The 11,927-nt window shown below is 30.1% G+C and overlaps 2 protein-coding genes across 2 annotated transcripts in view; both read right to left on the minus strand.

Moving 5' to 3' along the window:
- Positions 1 to 51: 51 nt before the first annotated feature.
- On the minus strand, positions 52 to 3,504 carry LOC105113519 (uncharacterized). The gene is made up of 2 exons (XM_011009723.1): positions 2,983 to 3,504; positions 52 to 851 (listed from the first exon to the last, which is right to left on the minus strand). Exons 1-2 carry the CDS (start codon positions 3,266 to 3,268, stop codon positions 478 to 480), a joined length of 660 nt encoding a protein of 219 aa, XP_011008025.1. The 5' UTR covers positions 3,269 to 3,504; the 3' UTR covers positions 52 to 477.
- A 6,618-nt stretch (positions 3,505 to 10,122) lies between these two features.
- The window catches only part of LOC105113520 (peroxisomal membrane protein PMP22-like), a 3,373-nt gene continuing 1,568 nt past the window's right edge, over positions 10,123 to 11,927 (minus strand). Inside the window, exons 3-7 of the mRNA XM_011009724.1 lie at positions 11,497 to 11,598; positions 11,188 to 11,263; positions 10,671 to 10,741; positions 10,489 to 10,574; positions 10,123 to 10,394 (exon numbers count right to left, since the gene is read on the minus strand). Coding sequence (XP_011008026.1) covers positions 10,343 to 10,394; positions 10,489 to 10,574; positions 10,671 to 10,741; positions 11,188 to 11,263; positions 11,497 to 11,598 — 387 coding nt within the window. The 3' untranslated portion in view covers positions 10,123 to 10,342. The remainder of the gene's footprint in view (positions 10,395 to 10,488; positions 10,575 to 10,670; positions 10,742 to 11,187; positions 11,264 to 11,496; positions 11,599 to 11,927) is intronic.

Here is an 11,927-nt window from a genome sequence, read left to right on the forward strand (position 1 = left end):
CAATAACTTGAGGTTAAATTAATCATTGTCAATTGTAAACACAAATCATAATTACAGATCAAAGTTTGAGTCACACTTCTGTCAATTCATCACTGGCCTCAAAAAAGTTAGCCCGATTCACCAGGACAAATATTCAGAAACAAGAGAATATCAGCAGTATTTGTTCTCTTTAACAAAAATCCATGTTGGGAAAAAAACATACCAGAATTACTGCTGACAAAATACATCCCTTCTTTTTCAGCGTCAAGCTCTACATTTGAATTGAACTTGACACAAAATGAGAACCTATTTTTACACTCCTTTTCTCTGCTTTTCAATGTGTCCTTTTTCTCCACACTTACAGGCTTACAACAATGCATGGATGGCAATTAACCCCTAACTATGAAACCCATCAAGAAAATCCCCAGTAATAGAATGAGAAAAAAAAAAAAAAAAACTGATGATAAAAAGGTTATTTGACAAGTGGGGCTCAGTTCCTCAAGTATTCTTCTTGCTAGTTGAACGTGAAAATCTCAAGTCCAGAGATTGCAACTGGCTCCTTAGGTTCTGGTTTTCTTCAAGCAAACGATCATACTCAAGAAGGAACCCTTCAGATTGCTTACTTAGAGCAATTGCATTGGCTTCTGATGTATTTACCTCCTTTGTCTTGATTTCCAATTCAGATTCCAGCTGTTGAAGTTTTTCTCGCAGTGTGGATGCCTCTGCTTCTAATGCTTTGGTCTCCTCAACCTTCCCATCCTCAAAACTTCGATTTTGTTTCTTTACATCCTCCATGGTCTTCCTCCTCACACGGAGTTCTCTAATATAATGGTGCAGTCGGTCTATCATTAGTCCAAGAAAAAGGATGGAACCTGCACATAGTTATCTCAAGTTTATACAAATTGAAGTGCGAAAAAGGTCTCTAGAAACAAGGAATTCTCAAAAGTAAATTGCGTAGTCTATCAACTCAAAAAAATAAAATACAATAAAATAAATGATTTAGAAACAGACAAGACTCACTTCTAAAAGTGCTACCCAGAAAAGATATATTTCTCAAGAGAAAGCACTTACACCACTCCCTCTATACACTATTTACAGAAATACGGTTTCCAACACTATATTCTAGAAGATTCCTGAACAAGTTCACTGGAAAGCTATTCTAAAAATACAAGAAAGAGATCGCATGGCATTACAGTCATTTTAAATTAAGGTAATAGTCATTCTGAGACTGCAGAAGTTCATAGCATGTTGAATATTACATCTTGCGTAACAAGGTTTCCTTTGCACAATTTACTGCCAGTAAATGGCGAGAGAGAAGAATCAGAAGAAGGATGATGCCAACCACCAAGTGTAAAAGTTTGATAACAGCAAATGTTCAGAAATGAAAACAGATACTTTAAGTTACAAAATTGGATTATGACCAAGGTGTTGCAAAGCATCTGAAGCACAGCATTCTGAAATGAAAAACTTATGGCTGAAAAACAGCATGTTGAATTTTATTATGACTGAGGTTGGACAGCATTCTGAAATGAATAGATATTGGAAGTTATATAACCCACCTTCAGCTTATAGTTATTTGCATTTATAACCATAATCAGTGTACAATAGACCAGAGCATGTATAATGGGGAAAAAAATTAGTACAGCTGAAGAGAACTCCATTGGTATTAGAAGATGCAATATTTGAAAGTACTTTTGCATATATATGATTCACGTTGTTCTAAGTTTGACATCCCAAGGAAACCATAGGTATGCAAGGCATGACACATGCATAGACCAGAGCACATATAATGGGGAAAAAGTTCATACAGCCGAAGAGAACTCCACTGGTATTAAAAGATGCCATACTTGGAAGTACTTTTACAGGTATACGATTAAGGATGTTCTGAGTTTGACATCTCAAGGGAACCATAGGTCTGCAGGGCATGACACATGGATAGAAAGGTACGATATCATTGCTTCAATATATAGAAGTGCTATAATGAGAAAGAAAGAAAAATCACCATGTATCGCTCTTTATTTAAAGTTTCCTAGTCACGGCATTCTTTTCTTTTTTTCTTCTAAAGGAAAGCACATTTTCTCCACCTTATGGCATTACTAAAGCATCAACGCAGAGTTCAACCATCTATAACTTGAAAAAGCAGAGGAACACGTGAAGACATCAATGCTATTCAAAATGATTTTCCTCATCAAATAAGTGTCACATGCTGTCTTTTAGAGCTTGATCACAGCAGTATAGACAGAATCACTTAATGGAAATGCATCGATGCCATTCAAAATGATTTTCCTCCATCAAATAAGTGTCACATGCTGTCTTTAAGAGCTTGATCACAACAATAAAGAAAGAATCACTTAATGGACAATCTCCAGAAATCATGAGCAAAGAGGTCCAAATCCAAAGTCCTCCCTTGATCTAACAAGGAAAAACATAATATTTGGACTCCATTTGCTAAAGGTCAATCAAAATTCAGACATTGGAGTTATGCAACTCAAGATATTCTTTTCTTCCGTAGCACTAATTGCTTGATGATTTATCTTCCATAATGATGGTGGATAAAATGCTATCTTTCTAAATTCTAAAAAACCTAGCTAATAATAAAGATGGTCAAATCAAATGCCTCATTCATCACATCATTCAACATGCATGATTTGAAGCAAGAAAAAAAAAAAAAAACTCAATTTCACAATCAAAATTCAAGAACAAATCTCGAATTTAGGTATCATTCTTCAGCATTATATCATTCTTCAGCGTTATATCATTCTTCAGCGCTAACAATGGATCTAAGATATTTCCAATCCAAAATGAAATAGCAATTTTTCTCATCAAATCATGAGTAGAACAGATAAATTATCAGCCCCACCAAACCAATCACAAACATATCAACGAAATCAAATCTTCAGCAGACAATCCAATCACATTACATTAACCCCACAAAGCTGAAAACTTTAACAAAACAAAAAAAACATAAAACCAAAAATAACTCAAGAAACCAAGAATTGTTACCCATAAGAGTAGCCTCCAGCAGATGTTTAGCCAGAAGAACCTGGTCTGTAGGATTAACAGCACCGCCATCATCGATCCAGCGTTTCTGGATCTTCACCATACTATAAACACTTGACATTAAAACCACAAACACTGTCCCTGCAACTGTCTTAACCATGACTGGTCCCCGCCCTCTCTTGACCCGATCCAAGCTCATTATCAACAACTTCCTTAATGGGGTCTTGAAAACAAATAACAATATCATTGCCATCTCTGAAAATATCACTGTAAACAAAAGCTGAATCATTTTTTGGAGTTCTTTTCTAGTAAAGGTTGAGTCTTTTGTGTTAAATTTTAAAAAGATTGAATCTTTTGGGTGTCCAGGATCAAGAGTTTTTTGGGTTTGAGGTTATTTATAGCAATGAAGATGATGATCAAAGAAAGGTTACAGAGATCACGTAAAAGAAGAGGTTTTTATTGAATGGAATGGAGAAAGAGACGGTGGGTTTTCTATTTCTTAGTATTGATGAGAATAATTTTGAAGTCTCCTTTGAAATGTCTTTTCTTTTATTGATATGTGAAGGTAGAAATTTATATAGTCCTTTATCTTTTGAATTTAGTCAAATTAATCCTTTACTCTGAATCGAGACACATAAATCCTTCCAATATGAGAGTGTTTCATTTTAGGGTTCCTACTACTTATAATTAGATTTAAGGTATAATATCTCTATGACGAAAAGATTACGCAAATATCACAAGTAAAAATATAAATTCAAGCCATTAACACTTCATAGTAAGGTCTTTTGAATAATATTTAGTTAAATCAACTTTTTATTTCTAGATCAAATTAAATTATTTATTTTTATTTATTAAAAACAGAAATTCTCAATATAAATCTACATGCACAATATTTGCATATTGACAGATAAGTGCTATGTCCAAGGCTTTGATATACCTTTATATATATATATATATATTAAAATTAAAATGAATTGATTGATTTAACAATTAAAAAAAATGTATTTTGAATTGATTTAAAACAAAGCCATGAATCATTTGTGCAACTGACTCAATAAAAAATGACTTGAAATTCAATTAAATTTAAAATCAAAGTAATCAAGAATCATATTACACCAAGTTCAACCAAGTAACGTCAACTTGTCATGTGTTTTTTCATAAAAAACAAAAAAATAAAATATTTCTAGATAATGTTGAACCAAATCCTAATCCAATTGAATTGAGGAACTATTGATTGAATTGAATCAAGTAGCTAATGAATCGGCACATTAAAAATTCAAGCTCTAATTTAATTATGATACAAAATACAAAAAAAAAATTTCTAGATAATACTGAACCGGATCTGATTCCAATTGAATTGAATCAACTAGCTAATGAATTGAATGTTTCATTATAGATGGGCATTAATAGATCAATTTAATATAAAGTGTAAACTTAAAGAAAGAGGATCAAATTGACTAAAATATTTAAGATATGTGATTTGATTAAATGTTAAAATGTGATGGACTGACTGCCTGCGATTTTTGTACCAAACAATTTAATTACATGTTTTTTACTCATAAGAATTCCCCGCTGGAACATGAAAAAATGATTGTCCTTTTTCCTTCACTACAATGGTTTCCTTCCTTTTATTGTGCGCACCCCACTACCCTTCTTCAACGTTTCTTGCATTTAACTTATAATCTAAGAGTTCCTTTTTTTTTTTTTTTTTCAACGCCAATTTATACCATTACGCTAAGCCGCAAATTAATTTTTTTTTTCTAGAGAACTGTTTGATTTTTTTTTTTAAACTTAGACTAGCATATTAGTTTTAAAATCTCTTGACTTGTTGTTTTGATCTATTTAAAATTAAATTATATAAAAATTAAAATAATATAATTTTATAAATTTGATAAGTTTTAAAATAACATGAAAAATAATAAAAATATAATTTTATTTTAAAAAAATTAAAAAAATTATTTTTTTAAAATATTAAAATAACAATATATCACTTAATGATTTGATTTAACAAATTCATAACTCAAGTTATGGACATTACTGAGTTTGAAAACTTTATTCTTTATTTAATTATATAATTATAAAATTAAATATTTATAAAATTATGCACAAATCAAGTGTTAAAGTGTTTATTTAAAATTATAATAACTATATAAAAAATAAGTTGGAGTTTTACGATAAATTTAAAATTAAATAAATAATAAATAATAAATAATAAAATTAAAAATAATGAAAAAACAGAAAGAAAAAAGGGAGGGGAGTGCAAGAAAAAGGAGCCACTTCCTTCACCGTGAAGGAATTGAGTTGGGTCCCCAACTCTTTTTTATGTAGAAAGTAATGTTTATGTATTTATGAGAAGGGAAAATGATATACAAATCGTAAGATTTTGTGGGCCTTTTGTCAAAGAAATCATGAAATACCTCCGATCGAACTTATTATAATTAATTTATTAACAAAGCTTCAACCTAATCGATCCCTTGTATGCTAAAATTAGTTGATGTTGCTGCTGATAATGATCAATACCAGAACTCTATTTCTGTCTCAAGAATACTTCTCAGTTTTGTTTGCAAGTGTTAGAAAAAGAGAGTGGGAAAGTGAAAGTTAGCATAGACATCTACCATTGTGCCTAAAATCAAAGACATAAGACAAGCAAAAAACAACGAGCCATCGAAGTAGCCCAGTTGTTCTGGCTGTGATTGTTTTTAAGAATGTTTTGTAGCTTCTAGTTTCGAGTCATTAAGGAAAGAAGCGAATGCATCAAGAAGTTAGTTCTGTTTTTCAAAAACAAAAACGAACCTTTCCAGTGTTTATTTTTGGTGACCTTGCTAAGTAAAGTGTGGCGTAAAGAAGAAGAAGAGAGAGAATGAACTGTGAGAGACATTAGTGCTCAAATTTGGATATGGTGTGCACGTTACCCTACTTTATAAGCTCACTAAATGGATTTGATTTATTTGGTGTCACTTGAGAGATATAACCGTTACAAGTTTTATGGGAAGCTAGATTCCGAGAAGCCATAGTCTCTGGTTTGGTTTATCATTGGATTAAAATCCATTTTTTACATAGAGGTCTGAACAGTGAAGATGAGATTCCAACCTGAAAAGTGTTTTATTCTTTAAAATATTTCAGACCAGTTTTTAGATTGATTGTCTTTTTGTATATTATATTTGATCTAACTATTAAATAACTTTGATTTTAGCTTTTTTTTTTTTTTATCTTTATTATGTATGTTGATGTTTACAAATTATTATCCAAACATGAATATAAGTCATCCAGAAATCAATCAATCAGTTCATAAAACATTCTACTGCCAACCCAACCATAGCTATAAAAAATCTTTTTAACACCTTCACAAACACTGTAATCACAAGCAAAACTACGCACTAGCAAAACATCAAAGCTTACCACTAACAGCAAAAACAAAAAACTTAAACTATAAATGGACAAGTGGTAAAGATTTAAAATTAAGGGATTTGCTTCCTATATGATCTCAAATTCGAGTCCTTGGTTGCTCATATGATGGCTACTGGAAGCTTACATAGTCATTAACTTTAGGGTCCATAGGATTAGTCATGGTGCACGCAAGCTGGCCAAGACACCCACATTAATTAAAAAAAAAAAACCTAAACTATCCTCGTACAATACACCATTCTAAAAAGAAAAAAAAACACAATCACTACCAACTTAGGATACACCCCTAGTAACAATTTCCTCCTTTTAATACAATTACTATTATACAAAAAAGAAGCTATATAAACTATAAAATAGGTGACAAAAAATAAATACTATATGCTAAAAATTATCCAAAAAGATTGAATTTTTTTGACAAAGATGGAACAGCTTTTTATGCCGGTGGTGATGTTGCTACCGTGATTCATCTGGGATATTCACTGTATATAGTAACGTTTGGTTTTTATTTCAAAACAGGAAAAAAGTAAAGATAATTAGGACAAAAAACTCATAACATATACTTTTTGTTTTATATTAAACCACTTTTAAATTTTTAGATGAACTTCTAGAATATTATTTATATTATTTTTTAATATATTTTTTCAAATAAAAATTATTTAAATTTAAAATTTTAATAAACACATGTTATTTTAAATATTTGAATTTGAAATCACTTGATTATTAAAACTTTAATATAGTATCAAATAATTATTTCAATCTAAAAATTTAAGTTTTTAAATGAGATTTTATAATATAATTTATATTATTGTTTATAAACTCATTCTAAAATTATTTTAGAAACATTTAGTTTTTAGTTTTATTTTTTTAATCAGATATATTTATTTTTTATATTTTTTTAGTCAAATATATTTCTTTTTATCCCGGGACACTAACTAAACATAATTCAAAATCGGTCCCTTTTCCTCAACTCTTTATTCCTTTTGCTGGCCTCCTCTTCCCTTTTCGTCGTAACTCAAATTCATTCGAACTTGTATGCTGCTCTTGCAGATGTCTTTTGATTTTTCATTGCTGAAGCACATGGTGTTCTTCTTTTTTTTTTTAGATTAACGTGGTTGTCCGGGCCAGCTTGCGCACACCACGACTAATCCCATAGGCCCTGAAGTTAACGACCATGTAAGCCTCCAGTGGTTATCATATGAGCAATCAAAGACTCGAACCTGAGACCACAGAAAAAACAAACCTTTTAATCCCAAAGTTTTACCACTTGACCACCATCTAGATGGTTACATGGTATTCTCCTTTTCTTCTCTTTTCTTCTGGCTGATCAAGGCACAGTAACAGGTTGGCTTTATAATTATGATAAACAGCTTCTCTATAACATTAACATGTTGAATACACTTCGGAATATTGTATTTGTTGAAATTTTAAATTTTTAAACATAAAAACACGATTTAGAAGTGTCTAAATTAGCATAATCGATCTAATGCGTTAAATCCAAGTTGCTGGGAGGATTTCAAAACCTGTTTTTTATGTTTTGTTTTCAATGCTCACTCACAGTGGAGATGATTAGTCTTAATATTCTAAACTGCTGCAACAGGCACAACCTTTATCTAGGGACCATGTTTTTTAGTGAAAAGCATCGTTTTGGTGCATGCTTTTACTATAAATCAAAGTTGCACATCAATTACAACCTCAGAACCAAACATGTACTTAAAACATAACCTGGAGGATGGGTGTTTTTCTTTCTTTTTTTTACAATTTATTGAATCAAATGAAATTAAAAAGGCACTATCATTATTATTGTTAATAAATAATAATATAAATTATATCTTAGAATTTCAATTAAAAATTTAAATTTTTAAATTAAAATAATTTTTAATAAAATATCAGAACTTTATCGATCAAGCAGTGATGAGTTCCAATTTTATCATTATTATTTTCTCTTCTAATTAAAATTATTAATCAAAATAATGTAAACTTATATAAGTTTTAAATTGAAAGAGTTTTCATTTAAATTATATCTTGTAACATTACTTAACAACTTAAATTTTTAGATTTTAATTGAATAGTTACAAATTCAAAACATACCATCTTTATTTTATTTGAGCATAATAAAATTAAGCACAATATCTTATTTTATTTGATAAAATTAAATACAAGGTAGTTATGAATCTATGTAAATTTTAAGTTTAAAAAAGTCTAACATGAAAAAATATATTAAAAAATTATATAAATTATATTGTAGTCTTATTTAATAATTTAAACTATATTAAAAAAATTAAAAAAATTATCTTTTGTAGTCTATTTAAACTATTGAGTCATTTAGCAGTTTTAAGTGTCATGAGATATATATATAATTTATTTAAATTTTGAAGTCATTCTTTATAATTTAAACATAAAATAATTTGACAATATCTTTAAATTGAATACAGAATAAATAACCAAAAAACAAAATGGATCACAGCCATTCAGGAACCGATACCCATTAATTAGTTTATTTATTGCCGCATAGATCCGTAGTTTGAGTGTGAATTTTTTTTTTAATTTTTAATTTTTTTAATTTTATTTTATTTTATTTATGCAGCCATGGTAAAACAAACATACAAGTTATACTTTTCAATACCAAACTTATTTTGGAAAGCGCAAAACTCATGAGTTACACGTATTATTATGAGACTAATAAACTAAATTTCTATATCTAAATAAAGGAATCAAGTATTTAGTATTTTTTTTAAATAAAGGCATCAAGAATAAAAATAAAAATATTAATATATTAGAGGAAATTATAATGCTAATTATTATGTGTTTAAGAAAACTAGGTGAAACTCTAATATCTCAATTCACTGGATAATGGTTTGTTAAGTAATTATGTGATATATATTTGCATATTTAATTCTTAGGAACTATTGAATCTTAAAAATAATAATTCCATTATGTATTGAAAATTATATTTTTTTTAGGAGATAGTTTTTGTTTTATTTCTTTATTAGATAAGAAAATGATTTCTAGATAAAAGTATTTATATTTAGAATCTTATCTTTTAATCTCTGCAAAATTTAAGTATATACAAATACGCTTTAGCTGCTCTTTTCCATAAAATTATAATTAATATGGATATTGGTAAATTATAATTTTTTAATTAATATAAAAAAAGTATTTTTGAGATTTTTTTATTACAATATTAAATTGAGCTCACATAAAATAGTAAGAGTGATCGCAAGAGTCCGAGTGGTTGCAAGTCAATGCATTACTTTGCAAAGAGATGGGAGTTACTGAATAGACTTTAATTAAAGAGATTAGTAAAATGATTTTGCATTTTCAAAACCAAATTAATTATAGTATTATATTAATTGATTTAATATACGGAATCTAAACTTTAACCTCAGTGTTGTGCACATGTTTATGGTTTGCATGCATGCATGTACACACACATAGACAGATTTCAGTCGACCTGATCAAAAACTAATTATTATTATTTTATATACAATAATATTAATTTATTTTTATTTTAAAAATAAATTAAAATATCATTAATTAATTCCAGTTAACCCACCTAACTTACTTAACTTGACTTGAATCAAGTCATGCTCCGGCCAGGCTTCATTAGCACAGTCTATTACCCTTGGAGAATAACAATCCTTTAAATCTCATCATAATATAAACAAAGGACACATAGGTGTGCAAGCTCATGCAGCAAATTATTAGAAGAGAGACTCAAAAAATAAAATACAAGTAAAGTAAAAACACATAGAGCAGTAGAAAACATTTCCAATAAAACTTTCAATCAACATTCATCACACGTTACACGCATATAAATAAGAACTAATGTTGCTGAGTTTATGGTTGCCGAAAACAATGCGATAACCACATAATATATCCATGCAATTGGAAGCATTATTCATCAATGGTGATAAATCATCAATGATGACATATCATGATTTCTGATGTTCTTCTCCTGTTAGCCTTTGGTCAACGCCATGGACCTTGCTCGGAGATTCAGAAATATTCCCCTGAAAATGAAGGAAAAGATAAGGCCGATTTCATTTGCCGCAAAATCTAGTAAAGTGAATCAAGCTATGAGTAGGTTGGAGACAAAGGGAATACCAGCCGACTGCGATAAGGCTGTGGAAGATGACACGGAATTGCTGTGGCATGTACTGGTGATTTACCCACCCAACAACAGGCCAGAACTGCATTTTTTTCATTTATCAAAGTTTTATGACAATTAATAGACTTGTTATTTAATGTACCGAACTGATTTAACTGTAATCATAAAGGAGCAATACCGTCCATGATGTGAACTGCACTGCTGGGTATTCCTTCTTTAGTTTAGTTTTCACCTGCAACCAGGGTCTTCCTGCATTTCATGTTTCTTGTTAGATTATAAGGATCAATAATGTTCTCTCTCATGCAACAAACAAATCAATCAGCACATCATTTCCTTATGTCTCTGTGAAATTTTCTCATACCGAGCCAACACATGCTTCTTCCAAGCTAACTTCGTTTTAAATTTCGACAGTTCTTTGACTTTAAAGTCATGCAAAAGAACTTTGAATTAAGAAATGGAAGAAATCTTACATTGGGATCATAATTGGGGAGTAGTAGTGCAAGGAATCAATTTATTTTTTAATCCCTTTGTTGCTGCTAAAGATTCTTTTCCATGCATCTAGACTTATAACTTCACCATTGCAGTTTCTTTATGTCTTACCACATTTTATAGAAGTGAAGCTTAGAAAAGCCAACCATCAGATAGGATTGCAGCATTGCAAAGTAAAGATTCTTAAGATGCAGGTACTGACTTACCATCGATAACCATCCCATAATAAACCATGAAAACCAAGTTGTTCCAAGGAGAAGCTGTCAACTGCTCCACTGCCACCTGATATAATGATTCAGCGTTTTAGAATGGCTTTTAATTTAACAGGCTAGAAAAATGCGTGTGATTGATTGAATGATCATCACTATTTACATAGGCATCAGGTGCTGCAGTAATATATAGAACGTAATCATGGTTGAACAAATTCAAACACGACATATGATCAAAAAGTTCTAATTTATAATAGAAGAACTGAGAATCTGGAATTTTACAGGTGGAGTCACAAGTTAGTATACCTTCTTGGCAACTGTTGTTGTATCCTTCTTTCCCTTGAAAAGTTTATCCAATAGTATATGTAGGTAATGGCCGAATGGTCCAAGATATCCGAACCCAAAAAGCTGCATTTAGCCACATTAGGATGGATGATTGCAAGAGAACAGGAAAGGAAGGACAGTAAATACACATATTTTAATTAACATTTCAGAAGTTGACATGCATGCAACTTAGAATATCTGCAACTTTTTATAGCATTTAAAGATTCAAATTAATTTGCTGTAACTTAGGATCACTATTGTGTTTTGTTATGGTCAATTCAACTACGACTGAAATATACGTAGACTTGATCATCTTTGTGCACAAATGCTTGTCATTTGCATCTAATGCCTGATAAATAACAGAAAGTGACCAAAGGTAGACCAGTGGTTAAATAAGTTAATTTATTCCTGCT

Source organism: Populus euphratica, unplaced genomic scaffold, assembly GCF_000495115.2.
Source record: "Populus euphratica unplaced genomic scaffold, PopEup_1.0 scaffold429.1, whole genome shotgun sequence".
NCBI lineage: Eukaryota > Viridiplantae > Streptophyta > Magnoliopsida > Malpighiales > Salicaceae > Populus > Populus euphratica.